Here is an 18,169-nt window from a genome sequence, read left to right as displayed (position 1 = left end):
TGCATGTTTTACATAGCTGCTATGGGTATCTAGTATGATCACATCTTACTTACGCAAAGCCAAAACGGTGATATGCAATTTGCTATTTAACCTTCTCCAAGAACCGCCTCGGTCAAATATGATTCAACTAAAGTTGAAGAAACAGACACCCGCCAGTCATCTTTATGCAACAAGTTGCATGTTAGTCGATGAAACCGGTCTCTCGTAAACGTACTAGAAAGGTTGGTCTGGGCCGCTTCAATCCAACAATACCGCCGAATCGAGAAAAGACTAAGGAGGGCAGCAAATCGAACATAAACGCCCACAAACTCTTTTGTGTTCTACTCGAGATATCATCTACGCATGAACCTAGCTCATTATGCCACTGTTGGGGAATGTAGCATGGGAAACAAAAAAATTCCTACGCACACGCAATACCTATCCATGGTGATGATCATCTACGAGAGGGGAGAGTGAATCTACATACCCTTGTGGATCGCTAAGCGGAAGCGTATATAACGCGGCTGATGTAGTGGAACATCTTCGTGATTCAAATCGCAGCCCGTCCCACGATCTCATCACAATCCGTCCCGCGATCCCATCACGATCCATCTCGATCTAGTGCCGAACGGACGACACCTCCGCGTTCAGCACACGTACATCTCGATGATGATCTCCGCCTTATTGATCCAGCAAGAGAGACGGGGAAGTAGATCCATTCTCCGACAGCATGACGGCACGCCGGTGGTAGTGGTGATCTATTCCTACAGGACTTCGCCTAAGCACCGCAGAAATCCGATCTAGAGGAAGAACTACGAACTAGAGGGTAGGGTTGCACATGGCTAAAGTTGTGTCTCAAAAAAACCCAAAAGCCTCTAGTATTTATAGGAGGAGGGAGGGCTAGCCTTGGGCACCAAGGAGAGCCTCCTTGGCTCGGCCGAAGTGGAGGAGGGAGGAGTCCTTCTCCAATCCTACTTGGATTAGTACTCCTTCCTAAATTGCCCACCTCTTTTGGATTTTCCACCTTTTTCCTCATGGGCTTTCCATGGATGACTTGTCAGTCCATTAAGCCTTATTGCGCATCCAATAAAACCATGTGGACCCCTTGGGGTGTAGTGGGCCCCCGGAACCCATTCATCACTCCCGACACATTGCCGGTAATGCCCGAAATCCTTCCGGAATCCAAATATCAACTTCCAATATATCAATCTTCGTTTCCGGACCATTCCAGAAACCATCGTGACGTCCGGGATCTCATCCGGGACTCTGAACAAAACTTCGGTCACCAGCACCTATAACTCAACTATACATAAACGTCACCGAACCTTAAGTGTGCAGACCCTGCGGGTTCGAGAACTATGTAGACATGACCTGAGACACTCTCCGAACAATATCCAATAGCACATCCATATTGGATCCTACATATTCTACGAAAATCTTATCGGTTGAACCTCTATGTCAAGGATTCAAACAATCCCGTATATCATTCCCTTTGTCCTTCGATATGTTACTTGCCCGAGATTTGATCGTCGGTATCCCCATACCTATTTCAATCTCGTTACCGGCTAGTCTCTTTACTCGTTTCATAATACAAGATCCCATGACTAACTCTTTAGTCACATTGCTTGCAAGGCTTGTACGTGATGTTGTATTACCGAGTGGGCCCCTAGATACCTCTCCGTCACACGGAGTGACAAAACCCAGTCTTGATCCATGCTAACTTAACGGACACCTTTGGAGATGCATGTAGAGTACCTTTATAGTCACCCAGTAACGTTGCGACGTTTGATACACATGTTGGAATTGTGCCCTAGAGGCAATAATAAATATAGTTATTATTATAATTCCTGTATCAAGATAATCGTTTATTATCCATGCTATAATTGTATTGAATGAAGACTCATTTACATGTGTGGATACATAGACAAAACACTGTCCCTAGCAAGCCTCTAGTTGGCTAGCCAATTGATCAAAGATAGTCAGTGTCTTCTGATTATAAACAAGGTGTTGTTGCTTGATAACTGGATCACGTCATTAGGAGAATCACGTGATGGACTAGACCCAAACTAATAGACGTAGCATGTTGATCGTGTCATTTTGTTGCTACTGTTTTCTGCGTGTCAAGTATTTGTTCCTATGACCATGAGATCATATAACTCACTAACACCGGAGGAATACTTTGTGTGTATCAAACGTCGCAACGTAACTGGGTGACTATAAAGATGCTCTACAGGTATCTCCGAAGGTGTTCGTTGAGTTAGTATGGATCAAGACTGGGATTTGTCACTCCGTGTGACGGAGAGGTATCTCGGGGCCCACTCGGTAATACAACATCACACACAAGCCTTGCAAGCAATGTGACTTAGTGTAAGTTGCGGGATCTTGTATTACGGAACGAGTAAAGAGACTTGCCGGTAAACGAGATTGAAATAGGTATGCGGATACTAACGATCGAATCTCGGGCAAGTAACATACCGAAGGACAAAGGGAATGATATACGGGATTATATGAATCCTTGGCACTCAGGTTCAAACGATAAGATCTTCGTAGAATATGTAGGATCCAATATGGGCATCTAGGTCCCGCTATTGGATATTGACCGAGGAGTCTCTCGGGTCATGTCTATATAGTTCTCGAACCCGCAGGGTCTGCACACTTAAGGTTCGACGTTGTTTTATGCGTATTTGAGGTATATGGTTGGTTACCGAATGTTGTTCGGAGTCCCGCATGAGATCGCGGACGTCACGAGGGTTTCCGGAATGGTCCGGAAACGAAGATTGATATATAGGATGACCTCATTTGATTACCGGAAGGTTTTCGGAGTTACCGGGAATGTGCCGGGAATGACGAATGGGTTCCGGGAGTTCACCGGGGGGGGGGGGGCAACCCACCCCAGGGAAGCCCATAGGCCTTGAGGGTGGCGCACCAGCCCTTAGTGGGCTGGTGGGACAGCCCAAAAGGGCCCTATGCGCATTGGAAGAAAAATCAAAGAGAAAAGAAAAAAAAGGGGGGTGGGAAAGGAAAGAAGGACTCCACCCACCAAACCAAGTAGGACTCGATTTGGGGGGGAGTCCTTCCCCCCTTTGGCTCGGCCGACCCCCTTGGGGCTCCTTGAGCCCCAAGGCAAGGTCCCCTCTCTCCCACCTATATATACGGAGGTTTTAGGGCTGATTTGCGACGACTTTTCCACGGCAGCCCGACCACATACCTCCACGGTTTTTCCTCTAGATCGTGTTTCTGCGGAGCTCGGGCGGAGCCCTGCTGAGACAAGGTCATCACCAACCTCCGGAGCACCGTCACGCTGCCAGAGAACTCTTCTAGCTCTCCGTCTCTCTTGCTGGATCAAGAAGGCCGAGATCATCGTCGAGCTGTACGTGTGCTGAACGCGGAGGTGCCGTCCGTTCGGTACTAGATCGTGGGACTGGTCGCGGGATTCTTCGCGGGGCGGATCGAGGGACGTGAGCACGTTCCACTACATCAACCACGTTCACTAACGCTTCTGCTGTACGGTCTACAAGGGTACGTAGATCACTCATCCCCTCTCGTAGATGGACATCACCATGATAGGTCTTCGTGTGCGTAGGAAAATTTTTGTTTCCCATGCGACGTTCCCCAAGAACACACAAGGCATTACTCCGGTGTCAATGAGTTACATTATCTCATGGTCATAGGAATGAATACTTGACATGCAGAAAACAATATCAACAGAATGACACAATCACATGCTATGTTTATAGTTTGGGTCTTGTCGATCACATCATTCTCCTAATGATGTGATCCCGTTATCAAGTGACAACACTTGCCTATGGCCAGGAAACCTTGACCATCTTTGATCAATGAGCTAGTTAACTAGAGGCTCACTAGGGACAGTGTGTTGCCTATGTATGCACACATGTATTTGAGTTTCCAATCAATATAATTCTAGCATGGATAATAAACGATTATCATGAACAAGGAAATATAATAATAACCAATTTATTATTGCCTCTAGGGCATATTTCCAACAGAAATACCTATGGCGTTGAACAGGGTTCCAGGAAGGTAATGTCATGTTTAGCTAATAAAAAAATACGCCGGCTTCACAAGCCGCATGATGAAGATAAGTTTGGCCCTTTTCATTTGACTTTATATTGGCACTTTCATTTCTTCCGACGTTTGTGTTTGCTTGGTCAACTAATCTGTTGTTTTTGACTCTATGGCAACGGGCACCGTTCGTGTAGTGGAACCATCACGGCTAGCTCCTAGGCCACAACTAGTGTTGGCTACGTATGAAGAATTTTTCTCAAAGTACATCCCAAACTATTCAACGACTACTTATAGTATGTTCAACACAAATCATATATCTCTTATCATTTCTTTTGAAATAACTAGGGGACCGGTGGATCATACGTTGGTGGTGGTGCCAATGATGGCATATCTCCCGAGTCACGGAGCCTGATAACTCCGATCGATCGTGAAGGTAGCGATGGCAGTGGCAGTGCTGGTAGCAGTGACGACCTCGGCTTTGCCGGTCATGGTGGTGACGAACTTGGTGGTGGTGGTGGATGTTCTGGGGCTTAACCCTATGGATGGTGGTGGTGGATGTATGATACTTATGTTGTGATGATGATATCTTGTGATGCTTCGACTTATGTTGTGATTATGTTATCTATTATCTTACGATGATCCGACTTATGATGCTCTTGTGTGATATATGTGTGTCATGCAGGATGCACAATAAGTTATTCCTCACCCAGGTAATCTTACGATCGTTTTATAAATAAAGTACATTTGGAATAACAATAGTTACATTAATATTGATTATTACGTAATATTTGATGTACTTAAAAAATATAGGTCATAAGATCAGAAAAATCGTATTTCATGTACATTTTATACTATGTTTTTATGTTTGTAATTTTACGTGACATAAAATATTTTTTATGGTGACTATATATTTCTTACGATCTCTTTTTACGTATGAAATAAGAAGAAAAATATAATTACGATGCATTGATGTAAAAATTGAGGGGGGATGAAAAATAACTATTTACCTAGGATGACGAATAGTCAATCCCTATATATGTGTGTGTGTTGTATTTGAATTGAACTCAAATAGAAAATCCAAAAAAATCGAGACAGAAACTATGCAGACGGCCTTGCCGTCGGCATAGGAGCGGATCATGCTACCATGCGATGACATGTGGCACTGCACGCCGACGGCTAGGACATTGGCATAGTGTAAAACTATGCCGACAGCCTGGCTGTCGGCGTCTACGAGCTAGGGCGAACCAGGGCCGTCCATGTGGCACCTATGTGCCGACGTCTAGGCCATCGGCATAGTTTTACGCTATGCCGACTGCCTAGCCGTCGGCATATCTACGGGTCACGATGCACCAGAGCCTTCTACGTGTCGCGTGTAGCCGACAGCCTGGTCGTCGACATAGTTTTACGCTGTACCGACGGCTTGGCCGTCGACATACATGCGACATGTATCCGTCTTCCATTGTGTAGATTGTGGTGATGGCGCCGTCAGCCACACTCAAGCGTGCACGGTTACTGACGGTGAATCTATGCCGATGGTTGTGCGAAAACCGTTGGCACAGGTATATGTCGACGACTTTTTTTCGCCGACGATCCCACTCAAATATGCCGGCTTTCGCATTCCCGACGACTCTATGCCGACGACGGCCGTCGGCATAGGCCTACCCCGATGGCCTTTTGCTCTATGTCGAATGTTGTCTTTGCATAGGCCTCGAGTCCGGTAGTGCTATAACGCCTTGGCAAATTCTCTTAAACCCTACCTTTTTGTTAAAAGAATATTTTTATTTTTTCATAGCAATTTTTCCTATATTGACATGGCAAATTTACCTATCACGCCATGATGATTTTTAACCTCGAGATGGAAAAAAGAAAAGATGTCAAATTTTACTTTTATTTGCCATGGCAACTTTCCTTATATTGATATGGAAAATTTACCTATAATGCCATGGCAAACTCTTTTAGCCTCTTTTTTAGGAAAACTCTTTGAATCAGCCAGCTGATTTAAGGCACGCTCATCAACCGCTTTGCTAGCAAGCCACGTGTATGTGAAGGCCACATTCATGTCTGGTTTAGTTTCTTTCCTCGCGCATGAAAACTCCACGACCAGGCCGAGGCCTGTTTATTTTCTTTCCTCACCCGCAGAAACTCCAGACACACGTTACTGTTTGTTGGTACAGGTGCATGTGGTGCTGCTGTTTGCTGCCACCGCTGCTTCGTCTCCCATGTATGTACTATTAATTAATTGTCACAATCGACATGTTAAGATGTTCCTCAAGCAATTGCGTGCGGCAAGTGTTTTTTTTCTGCACTCTCTTCGTTCCTAAATATAAGTCTTTTAAGAGATTTCATTAGATGACTACATACAAAACAAAATGAATAAGTCTACGTTCTAAAGTATGTTTATATACATATGTATGTAGTCCTCTAATAGAATCTCTAAAAATACTTATATTTAGGAACGGAGGGAGTGCTACCTCCTCGCGATATTATTTTTTCATGTTTTTGCTTCAACCAAATGGTATTTTATTGTGTTTGAAAGTCTGCCATGCCGGAGCTACAAGGACGGTTGGCGTTGTTGCAATTCGCATGCGCAACGTTATAAAGCTGGTCAAATTCAGGCAAGTGGCTGATCCTTGTTGCTGACGCATAGCATTGCAAGTTCAGACGTCGTATTTGATTTTGCTGGAAAGCTATGTCGCAGTGTTGTAAAACATGTGTGACATTGCAAGCCGACCGATGGTGTTGCCTGCTGGATGCGTGACGCTACAAGCCTGGCAGACATTTTTTTCACTTCGGTGTTGTGGCATCGTGCTGCAAAAATAAAAAGATGTGCAAATATAACCATCATGCTTCAAGCCGTATGCAATAATGGCATGAGATTTTTTTTGCTTCTACAATAGTTGAAATGTTGTGCTACAAAACCATGTGATGGGCAAAGCAGACCACACGAGGCTTCAAGGGGCGAGCTGTGTTGTTGCAGGTGGGCGCTTAATGTTGCAAGCTAGGCTTACGTTGAGCAAGTTTGGCCATTTTTGTTTCCGTCGCTCACCCTTTTTTTTGCAAAGCTAGCCACGGGATGTTGCAAATGTCGACGTTGTCATGGGTGTTGCGGTCGCTACGGGAGCTTCGCCTGGTGTGTCGGTGTTACAGCCGCTTCGGAAGCATCATTGGTGATGTGGCCATTTGCAGGTGTGTTGTCGTTGGTGCGGCTAGTTCACGGGGTACCTAGCGATGTTGACGACGGTTAATGGTCTTGCGATATTACGATATCGCTCGATGTTGTTTGATGCTACGATGATGGTTGATGGTGAGGTAAAAGGTGAAAAGAGGTGCCCTCCACCAATATTTATAAAGAAATACCCAAAGTGGCGACTGCTAGGCATGGGAATAGAGGAGCTGCAGTAAATTTTGGAGAAGGTGACGCTCGACTTTTGGGACAAAGATATCTGCAGAGGTCTATTGTGATGTCACCGCATTTGCCCTTAATTCTGGCGGATGACGTCATGGAAAGACGGCGCATGGAAAATTACAAAGTCTGATAGTGCCATGAGCTGGCGTCTGAAGAAACTGAGAAGACACAAATACAAGGCAAAAGCTAAGCCGCCTAATGGAAGCAAGGAAGATTAACCTGAACAAGTTCGAATCAACCGGGGGCCTAATGTCGGGGATATGACCCAGCGGTATAACCCGACGTTTGGGCCGGGTTAGACTGTCGGCGGCTTAAGAAGCATATGCTCGATGGGCCGTAGAGATGACAAAAAGGCAAGCAAGAAGACTTATCAAGTGAGTCGTCTGGCGGCCTAGTACCTGAAGATGACGGGTCAAGGCCCATGAGGTGGAAGACGCTAGAAGCCTTCCTAACTTGGGAATTGTAATAGGTTACGAGACATAATATGACTTGGACTCTTCTAAACCCGGGGGCTTCGACCTATATAAGGAGGGGAACCCCTCAGGTTAATAGAAAAAAAAGAAACTCTCGAAAGCTAGGTTAGATATTCCGCAACCTTGTAATCGAGATTACCATCAATATAGACACCAAGGAAGGACGTAGGCTTTTACCTCCATTGGAGGCTCCGAACCTGGGAAAATCCGCCTCTCATTCTCGATCAACCACTTCGAGTCGCCACACAGCGATAATGGCCTCACACCTAAGTTCTCCGATGAGAACATCTGCCGTGACAAAACCACGATAGCCAAGATCCCATCATGGATCCGTCGGCCCTTCAAGAAGGCAGTCTGAAGGGGGTGATCAACCCTCTCTGCTACAGGGCCAACCTCGTCGGGCGTACTTTTGAGAATATGCGCTCGAGCATGCACTAGTGAAGAAAAGCCTAACTATGACGTGGCAAAAATGACCTTGCTGACATGGACACCCGACGCCACCAATATCACGCCACAATTTAAAAATACTGCTGGCGTTGGCGCCGACGCTGGCAGTATTGGGAATACCTATGACGTGGGCTATATCTCAACGTCGAGAAAATCATACATATCTATGGTGTGCGGGATTTCCCTACATCAGAAACTATAGACAATATTATTGACGTTGTATCTTTTTCGCACGGCATTAATAATTAAAAAAAACGCAGCAAAAAACGCTGCCACAGCAGCGCAATTTTGTATCAGTATATAGATAACGACTTTTGCATCCCACATTGATTCCGCTAAGACATGACAATACATATGTACTCGTACAACATAAGATATGCATACATTAACCATCGTAACTACTAATACGGAACTCTTTTCATTTAGGGACAATTTTGAAGAACAGAAAACCTCCTCCATCTTTATAATGGAGCACAGAGATCCACCGATCTTCAATCTTTAAGTTGCAGTCACTCGGTAGTTGCCTCCACTCAGCATTTTTTTTCGTTTGAATCATGACATTTTTCACTACTCCCTCCGTTCCTAAATATAAGACCTTTTAAAGATTGCACTATGAACTATATACGGATGTACATAGACATATTTTAGAGTATAGATTCATTCATTTTGCTTCGTATGTAGTCTTCTAGTGGAATCTCTAAAAGGTCTTATATTTTGAAACGGAGGGAGTAATAAATATGGTATTTTTTTTGTTTTTCAGTCCCTGACACGTCAATTTATTTTCCATTTTCTTTAACAATGGCAATGTTTTTTTTTTTTTGAGGGAAACAATGGCAATGTTGTTTTCATAGCATGACAAAAACTTGGCTTGGCTTCATTAGTCGTCGCTTAAATTGGGGATCCCCTCTCCTGCGCTGCGCAAGGAACACCCGGGTGCCGCCCCAGCCCGGTGGATCGATCCGATTACCAGCCGGCCCGTCTTACCGCGACTTGTCCACCAGTCGAATTCAGAATCACATCTCATCGGATCCGTAAGGCAATCGCAACATCGGCTGGCTACATATAGTTTGTCTTTGGGTTCGATAATTTCCATCTCTCACGCGTACGCACTCACGCACGTCCTCCATCTCTAGCCGCCGTATCTCAGTCGCCGACCCCGTCTCTCTCTACTCTAAGGCTGCTGCTGCGGCAGATGGAGCCGATTAGGGTGCCGACGAGGACGAGAATTCCTATTATCTACCAAGTCGTCGAAGATCGGGAGCCGGCCGACGGGCAGGAGTTCCTGGCACGAGGTGTACGGGATTGGATGCAAGGCCGGTTGCCGTTGATTGACCAAGAACTCGACATGTTGCAAAGGCAACTAGAGGCTCAGCAGCAGAGCCGCCATGAGGACGAGGACGAGGAGCGGTTCTGGCCCGGTTTGGTAGTCCCGGCCTCGCGCGACGCTGTCCTGCAGCTGCCGGAGACAACCGGCGCGCCGGCCGGAGCCCGGCTCCAGCAGACGGAGTGCGCCGTGTGCCTCAAGGATTTCGAGGTGGAAGACAGGGTCACGACGATGCCGTGTGACCACTACTTCCACCAGGGTTGCATCTCTGAGTGGCTCAAGGTCAGCTGCGTCTGCCCCCTCTGCCGTCACGCGCTGCCTGCTGCAAGTCCACAGGCGCGCCAGATGGAAGTCCGTGATTGATCATCATCTTTTGATCCTGCATGAACAATGTTTATGGTGCTGTCCCTCTCCCTGCTTCAAGCCAGGCACAGAAGGAAATTTATCTATTCAGTCCTCAATGTAAACCTCGAACTTGAAGCAGAGCGTATCTTTTTTGTTTTTGGCAAAAGGCAGAGCGTATCTTGATCTGCTTCTAGAGCAACGGTGTGATGTCTCTCTGTTTTTCTTTGATGTAAAACTAGTTCATGTCTCCAGAGCAGAATGTTTAACCTAGTGCCATGTTTATTTTACCTACCACTGGTGTTACCCAGATCAGTAGATCACCGACGCTCTAATGTCGCTGATTGTATTGCAGTCCTCTTTGTGCGATTGATTCCTTGGAAAAAGGTATAAAGTCTACCGAGTTTTTTTTATCAGTGCCGAGTCCAATTTTAAAGCAAAGTCCACAAACATTAGTGTGCCGAGTGCCTGAAACGCGGCACAAAACCAGATTCCAGTAGTGACTAATGATATTGCAGTCCTTTTTATCCTACTCCATTCACAGGAGTACTAGCCATCACCGCGGGGTACATTGTGTTTATAAGGAGTGATTTTACTGTTTACAATAAGGCTCGGTTTAAACAAATAGAATTATGTGCGTTACATCTCTAATTAGATTCACTTATTGTAATCATGTGTGGTGCATCTTAGGAAACAAAGAGTACATGCTGGTACTTTTTCTAATAAGCGCAAAGAAACACAGTACATTCACTGCCATCTTTGATCGTCTGGTCTAGCCCCCACGGGATTAGTGTGCCCATGATGAAGTAGTATAGAGCCTTTGCGGAATTCTTGCACGCGATATAGAGGTGGTTTGGCGCCGGCGCATGTGATTGTTGGATCTTCAGTTTGTGGACCCTGAGGATACATGTGCAATTGTATGATGTCTAAAATATTATCACATATGGTTGCCAAAAATAGGGATGGCACCTGCTTGGTTTGGATACGAGTGAAGTTATCTCATACCCTACCCACCCTCTATGAGCTTGCCCACCACTCGTACTTATTCATGTCAACGGGTATAATTATTTTTATATCCATCCCTCGATTGGCTAAATGGACACCCATGGTTAAAAATACACACATGTGTACATATCAACTTGAGCAAGAAAATAATCATAAAGGACATCATATCATCATACTTATAAACAACATCACATCATAACAACATAACATATTTATAAATAAGAACACATTCTTATAAACAGCAGCACAACATAAACAATAAGACGTTGGCGTCCGAGCTGATGGAAGCGCTGGCGACGACGAGGCAGTGAAGCTGGATGCACTGGCGGCGACGACTAGCGATGCATGTGAAGACGAGGAGATGAGGAGGATATCAATCCCCCCCCTCTCTATATATGGGATGTGATCAGTATTCATTATTTACCTAAGCGGTAAGCCTAACCACGTTAATTACGCAGAGAAAGAGAGAACACTTGCTTCCTAGGTGAACGCATAGGAACCCTACCCATCGCCGTCAAGAGAGCCAATCATTTTGGCGCCCTCTTCGGGCATCTATTCTCCGTCAGCGAGCTTTTGGTCATCGCTGGTAAGGGGGGCTTGCCAGACCACGCACGTTTGGATCGTTTTAGCTTTAGGTTGTAGGGCGCGAGCTTAGGTTTTTGGGTAGTTCAATGTTTCCACGACGGCGACGCTGAATAAGGAAGGTCCAGATTGTTCGGCGGTGTATTTATGATCGGTGATGGATTTGAAAACTAGTCTGTTCAAGCGAGGATGTTGTGGCGATGTCGACATTCTTGTGGTGGTCTTGTGTCCTCATGCTTCACCATTGTGACGTCGTTTGCTTCAGCGTCGGCGCGGAGCTTGGGAGGTAGTCCAGGAGCGGATGTAGATTGTGGTCTACATCGACGACATCTAAAAGATAGAACATGTGGTGGGGTCATGGTTGATGGTTGCGAGGTATGGTTTCGTCATTCGATGTCTTAGTCATGGTGCGGTGCCGGATCTAGGGTTTGATGGCGTGTCCGAGTTGTTGCCCCCGTCTGATTCATTCAACGGGAATGGCTTTGTCTTTGATGAGCCACCTTGGAGGTCTGCAAAGCTGCATAGCAGCGATGGGGTTGAATCGAGCTCAGGTGTGGAGGTGATCCATCATTTTTTTTCGTTGATGGCTGATGTGGGGACGCCATAGGTAGGTGATGGGCGTTGATGTCAAGCTCAAGGATTCTTCGGTCTTTATTGTACTTTTTACTTCTCGGCTGGTACTCCTTTGTGCAAAGGCTAGCATTCCGTTGTCTTTTTAGTTTTGTCATACCGGTTTTTACGTGACTTATACTATGGTCTTTGTGATATAAATGAGACACATGTTAGCATGCAAAATAGACAAATAGTGAAGGCCCGGTTAACAGATTTTGCATGGGTATATGGGTACACGGGTATTGGTTATGCTATCTCATACCCGTACCAACTCTACCCGATGACTTTAATACTTCTTATTTATATACTCATGGGATTTTTTAATAATACCCTTATACTATTAGGCTTTTACCCATCGGGTACGCGGGTAATGGATTGTCATCTCTCTCAAAACCTTAGCCTGCCTTGTGAGTTCATTTTCTTGACCGTTAATCTCTTGGCATGCCATGTGTTGAATTGTCATTCATTGGTGTGGGCTTGCTTCGGCACCATAAATAGATTTGTCGTAGTGACTTAAAAAAGCATGATAATAATTGTCGCCGATGATAATGTTATAGAAAGTACGGATGTACTCCAAAGCAACATGGGTAGCATTTTCTTCTGCTATATCAAGTGTTGCAGCTGGTGTACCAGCAGTGAATGTAGCTTGTTTATGTTCAAAGTCGCATGGCTGGTGTGGGAGGTTGATTATTACCCATGATTTTATTGTGTGGTATATAATTTTTTATTTGTTTGTCTTCCTTTGTTTAATTGATAATTAATTTGCATGTAAATAATGGTGTTGATGAACACATTGCTCAAAAGTCAGATATTTCAAAAGTAAATAATGAATACTTATTCCCGTTCAAACAATTGATGAGAAATTATTGACACCATGGATGTACCATAGATGTATAAAATGAATATGTAATGTAACTAAATATCGAAATGCTTCAATTTGTATATCTAGCTAAGCCTCAACTCTACGACAGCCGCACATGCAGTTACATAACTTTGGTTCACTTGTTTGAGATCTGCAATGGTAAAGTTGGCAAAACAAAAGTCAATTTTACAAAGATCAACAACTGAAACATTTACTGTAAAATGAAAGATTGCAAATTTTGGATGACCAATTTTACAATATTAACATTGTCAACTGATTGCTTGAGCTTTTTACACCTCCTGATGAAAACATGTAACTATGATTTCTTTTCTTTAAAAAAACGAAGTATACGCTAGAGCAATAATGTTCTATACAAACAGATTTAACCGCCGCCTTGCCTATGTGGGCAATTTGGGTGGGTGGGGGGGGGGGTCCATTCCACACGACACAGAAAAATCGTCTGCGATAGGGAGCAAGAGGGCATACGTTTGACAGAACTAAGCATATGTGATATCCGCATCTATCACAAACATGAGTCGCCGCCCAAGCGTTTGCAATATATCATATTTCCCAAGCGTTCCATTCTTGCTACTCATATGGGATGACATTACCATCGCACGCGTCATTCTACGGTAGAACGTTTACGACGCATCGTATCACAAACAGTTCATGATTGTAAAGCATGTATGATAAAAAGACTATCACACATTCACATACATTTAGTTCTCCGTCATCGTTTGTGATATATCAAGTTTCCCAAACGCTCCAACTGTCGTACTCGTGTCGGATGGGATAACTATAGCACACGCTATTTTGTTGTGTAACATTTACGATGAATACAACATGACAAACAGTTCATCATTATAAAACATGTATGATAAGGAGACTATCACAAACATTTAGTTTAGTTGCATCTTTTGTGGTATTTTGTCTGACATCACACATTCTTTGCAAACTAAAATTGTGTGCATGGTCGCAGGTTTTCTCTTGTCGGATCATTAGGTATATCACACACATTGTGCTTTACATACCGTGTGCACTGTAATCTCACACATAGCATATTTTCTGCCTAATTTAACATATTTAATTTAAAATTCAACAGAATTTGAATTCGAAAGTTGGCAATATCTTTTTTTTCATATCCATCATATATAGATATAGTTTCAACAATCACTGCATTATTCAATTCATAGGTACATATGTTCAAGAATTACATAAGAACCAAATATAGAATGATGAATCACCCTTGTATACTTGCATTAAAGACATTATTTTTTGAATTCAGAAACATTTTTTCAAATTCCAAAACATTTTTTAAAAACCCAGAACATTTTTGAAACAGAAGCAGAAAAGAAAAACAATCAAAAAAATAAAACCGGTTTAGGGAACCTTCTAGAAGTTTCCCAAAACCAAAAAAACCACTGAGGGTCTCTTGAAGGTTTCTAAAACCGGAGGTGTTGGCATATAAATGGACCGGGCCATTTCCAAAAGCTAGCTAGGTGCGAAGCCCTAACAGGGCAACCAGAGAGCGTCAAATAGGGATTTCCCCAAACTAACGCTCGGACGTGGTGCACTAGCGGGCTGGGCACCAACATGCTGGAAATGGATCGCGAAGAAAGAAATCTGTGAGAAGGACCGATCGAGCTCTGTACCAGACTATCGAGTAACGGCCTGCCGCCCTGTGCTAACCACAAGATCGACCACGGCTTTGTTATTTTGATAGAAGGAAATTGTAATATTTAACCCATTAAACACTGCACATAATTATTTATTATATACCCAATATAAATTAAATTTAAATATACTTATTAATTTTCAAAAAAACATTTTTCTATTTTTATTTTTATTAAAAACTTTTTTTTTCTTTTGCCGTTGTTTTCTGTTTTTTTTTAAAAGAAGAAAAACGAAAAAAAGAAAGAGAGGAGGGGGCCAGCGTGCAGCCACCGCAGTGTTGGAAATATGCCGTAGAGGAAATAATAATTAGTTATTATTATATTTCTTTGCTCATGATAATCGTTTATTATCCATGCTATAATTGTATTGATTGGAAACACAATACTTGTGTGGATACATAGACAAAACACTGTCCCTAGTAAGCCTCTAGTTGACTAGCTCGTTGATCAAAGATGGTCAAGGTTTCCTGGTCATAGGCAAGTGTTGTTACTTGATAACGGGATCACATCATTAGGAGAATCATGGGATGGACTAGACCCAAACTAATAGACGTAGCATGTTGATCGTGTCATTTTGTTGCTACTGTTTTCTGCGTGTCAAGTATTTGTTCCTATGACCATGAGATCATATAACTCATTGACACCGGAGGAATGCTCTGTGTGTATCAAACGTCGCAACATAACTGGGTGACTATAAAGATGCTCTACAGGTATCTCCGAAGGTGTTCGTTGAGTTAGTATGGATCAAGATTGGGATTTGTCACTCAGTATGACGGAGAGGTATCTCGGGGCCCACTCGGTAATACAACATCACACACAAGCCTTGCAAGCAATGTGACTTAGTGTAAGTTGCGGGATCTTGTATTACGGAACGAGTAAAGAGACTTGCCGGTAAACGAGATTGAAATAGGTATGCGGATACTGACGATCGAATCTCAAGCAAGTAACATACCGAAGGACAAAGGGAATGACATACGGGATTATATGAATCCTTGGCACTGAGGTTCAAACGATAAGATCTTCGTAGAATATGTAGGATCCAATATGGGCATCCAGGTCCCGCTATTGGATATTGACCGAGGAGTCTCTCGGGTCATGTATATATAGTTCTCGAACCCGTAGGGTCTGCACACTTAAGGTTCGACGTTGTTTTATGCTTATTTGAGTTATATGGTTGGTTACCGAATGTTGTTCGGAGTCCCGGATGAGATCAAGGACGTCACGAGGGTTTCCGGAATGGTCCGGAAACGAAGATTGATATATTGGATGACCTCATTTGGTTACCGGAAGGTTTTCGTGCATTACCGGAAATGTTTCGGGCTCATCGGTAGTGTACTGGGAGTGCCGGGAGGGGTGCCGGAGACCATCAGGAGGGGTGTCACGCCCCAAGGGGTCTCATGGGCTGTGGGAAGAGATAAACCAGCCCCTAGTGGGCTGGAATAAGTTCGCACTAAGGCCCATAAGGTTTGAGAAGGAAAAAAACACAAGGTGGAAAGAGTTTCCAAGTGGGAAGGTGGAATCCTACTCCAAGTAGGATTGGAGTAGGACTCCTCCACCTCCAATTTCGGCCAAACCTTTAGGTTTTGAGGCTGCCTCCTCCCCTCCCTCCCTCCTATATATAGTGGGGTTTTAGGGCTGATTTGAGACAACTTTTGCCACGGCAGCCCGACCACATACCTCCATGGTTTTTCCTCTAGATCGCGTTTCTGCGGAGCTCGGGCGGAGCCCTGCTGAGATTGGATCACCACCAACCTCCGAAGCGCCGTCACGCTGCCGGAGAACTCATCTACCTCTCCGTCTCTCTTGCTGGATCAAGAAGGCCGAGATCATCGTCGAGCTGTACGTGTGCTGAACGCGGAGGTGCCGTCCGTTCGGCACTAGATCGGAGCGGATCGTGGGATGGATTGAGGGACGGTTCGTGGGACGGTTCGCGGGGCGGATCGAGGGACGTGAGGACGTTCCACTACATCAACCGTGTTTCTTAACGCTTCTGCTGTGCGATCTACAAGGGTACGTAGATTGGAAATCCCCTCTCGTAGATGGACATCACCATGATAGGTCTTCGTGCGCGTAGGAAATTTTTTGTTTCCCATGCGACGTTCCCCAACACGCGGCCTTGCCGTGTTCCCCAACCCTAGCGACATGGAGTCCTCCTCCCGATCCATCTCCCTTCTCGGGCACCCTGCGCGCCTCCTCCCCAATGCCCCCGCGCGGCAACCTCCCCCTAGCCCGAGTCCCCTCTCCCGGTTCTTCCTCGCTCGCGACCATGGAGCAGCTCCCCTGCCGAGCGACCTCGCCACCTCGTCCCGTGCTCGCCGCTCGCCGGCCGTTCTCCTCCATTCCCCACGCTGCCCCCGTGCCGTCCTCGTCGCCCTGGCCATGGCCCTCCGCCGGCAGGTCCCCTGCGTCCCCCGCCGGTGCTCGCCCCGCTGCCGGTTTGCCCGTGCGGCAGACCGCCTCCCCGCATGCCCCGCGCGCCACTTCGCCTCCCTGCTGAATCGGCCGCCTCGCAGCTTGCCTGCGCCGTCGTTCCTCGCCGTGCCGCGGCCTCCCTCTCCCCGCCGGTGCGCGCCCGCCTGCTCCGTCCGCCGGAGTCCGCCAAGACCTCCAAGGCCCCGGCCTCCTCCTCCTGCCGAGGTTGTGCTTGCCGTTGTATGTTGCTGCCTGCTACCGAGTTGCTGTTGCTGCGCTGGTGCCGAGCCTGTTGCCCCATTGTGTAGCTGGCTGTTGCTTGCCAGGTTGCTGCCACTGCGTGCATGCTAGTTGCCGTTGCTTATTGCTGTTGCGGGTTGCTGCTTGGAGATGCTCTTGCTGCTGCCTGCCGTTGCCGAGTTAGATGCTTCCTGTTGCCGCGTTGCGTTTTGCTGCTGCTAGCTGTATCTGCCAGGCTGCTGCTGGCTGTTGATTGTCGCCGTGTTGCTCCTGCTGTGCTTGCTACTGCCAGTTGCTTTTGTTGTTGCTTGCTTTTTGCCTGCTAGCGCTAGTCGTGTTGCTGATGCTTGCCGAAGCTAGTTGCTTGTGCTGACACATGCTATTAGCTCTTGCCGCTTGTGGTTGCTTGCCGTAGCTTGCCGTTAGATGTTAGTTGCTAGCTGTTGTTGCTATCGCGGGTTGCCGTCGCCGAAGACCGCGTGCACCATCCCCTCCTTCATGGAACCGACAAATTCGACGAGTACCACGTCGTCCTCGACGGCCTCTTCAGAAACGTGTTCGACTCCCGACGCCGAAGATCGTCTACCGACGCAAGAGAACGACTACCGTCGACGAGACCGTGTACGACTACTTCCACGACGACCACGACTTCCACAACGTCCGCTACGAACCGATCCGCTTCGAATTACACGCTTCGAAGGTATACCGATGAGACGTGTCGTGTAACGAACGAATGTGTTGTATGAGATGTATGTATGTTTGCACCATATGTTGCCCGTTGCACGT

The 18,169-nt window shown here is 45.7% G+C and overlaps 1 protein-coding gene across 1 annotated transcript; it reads left to right on the top strand.

Annotated features, from left to right (window-relative positions):
- The first annotated feature begins 9,265 nt into the window (after window positions 1-9,265).
- LOC123431157 (RING-H2 finger protein ATL3-like) lies at window positions 9,266-10,210 on the top strand. The gene has a single exon (XM_045114994.1). It carries the CDS (start codon window positions 9,524-9,526, stop codon window positions 10,016-10,018), a length of 495 nt encoding a protein of 164 aa, XP_044970929.1. The 5' UTR covers window positions 9,266-9,523; the 3' UTR covers window positions 10,019-10,210.
- The last annotated feature ends 7,959 nt before the right edge of the window (window positions 10,211-18,169 follow it).

Source organism: Hordeum vulgare, chromosome 2H (assembly GCF_904849725.1).
Source record: "Hordeum vulgare subsp. vulgare chromosome 2H, MorexV3_pseudomolecules_assembly, whole genome shotgun sequence".
In the NCBI taxonomy this organism is placed as follows: Eukaryota; Viridiplantae; Streptophyta; class Magnoliopsida; order Poales; family Poaceae; genus Hordeum; species Hordeum vulgare.
Note: the sequence above shows the minus strand (reverse complement) of the source record. Positions and strands in the feature narration are given on the sequence as shown.

What these genes read in the sequence shown, in the direction of transcription:
- LOC123431157 (XM_045114994.1), top strand. Translation starts at nt 9,524, where the DNA reads ATGGAGCCGATTAGGGTGCCGACGAGGACGAGAATTCCTATTATCTAC.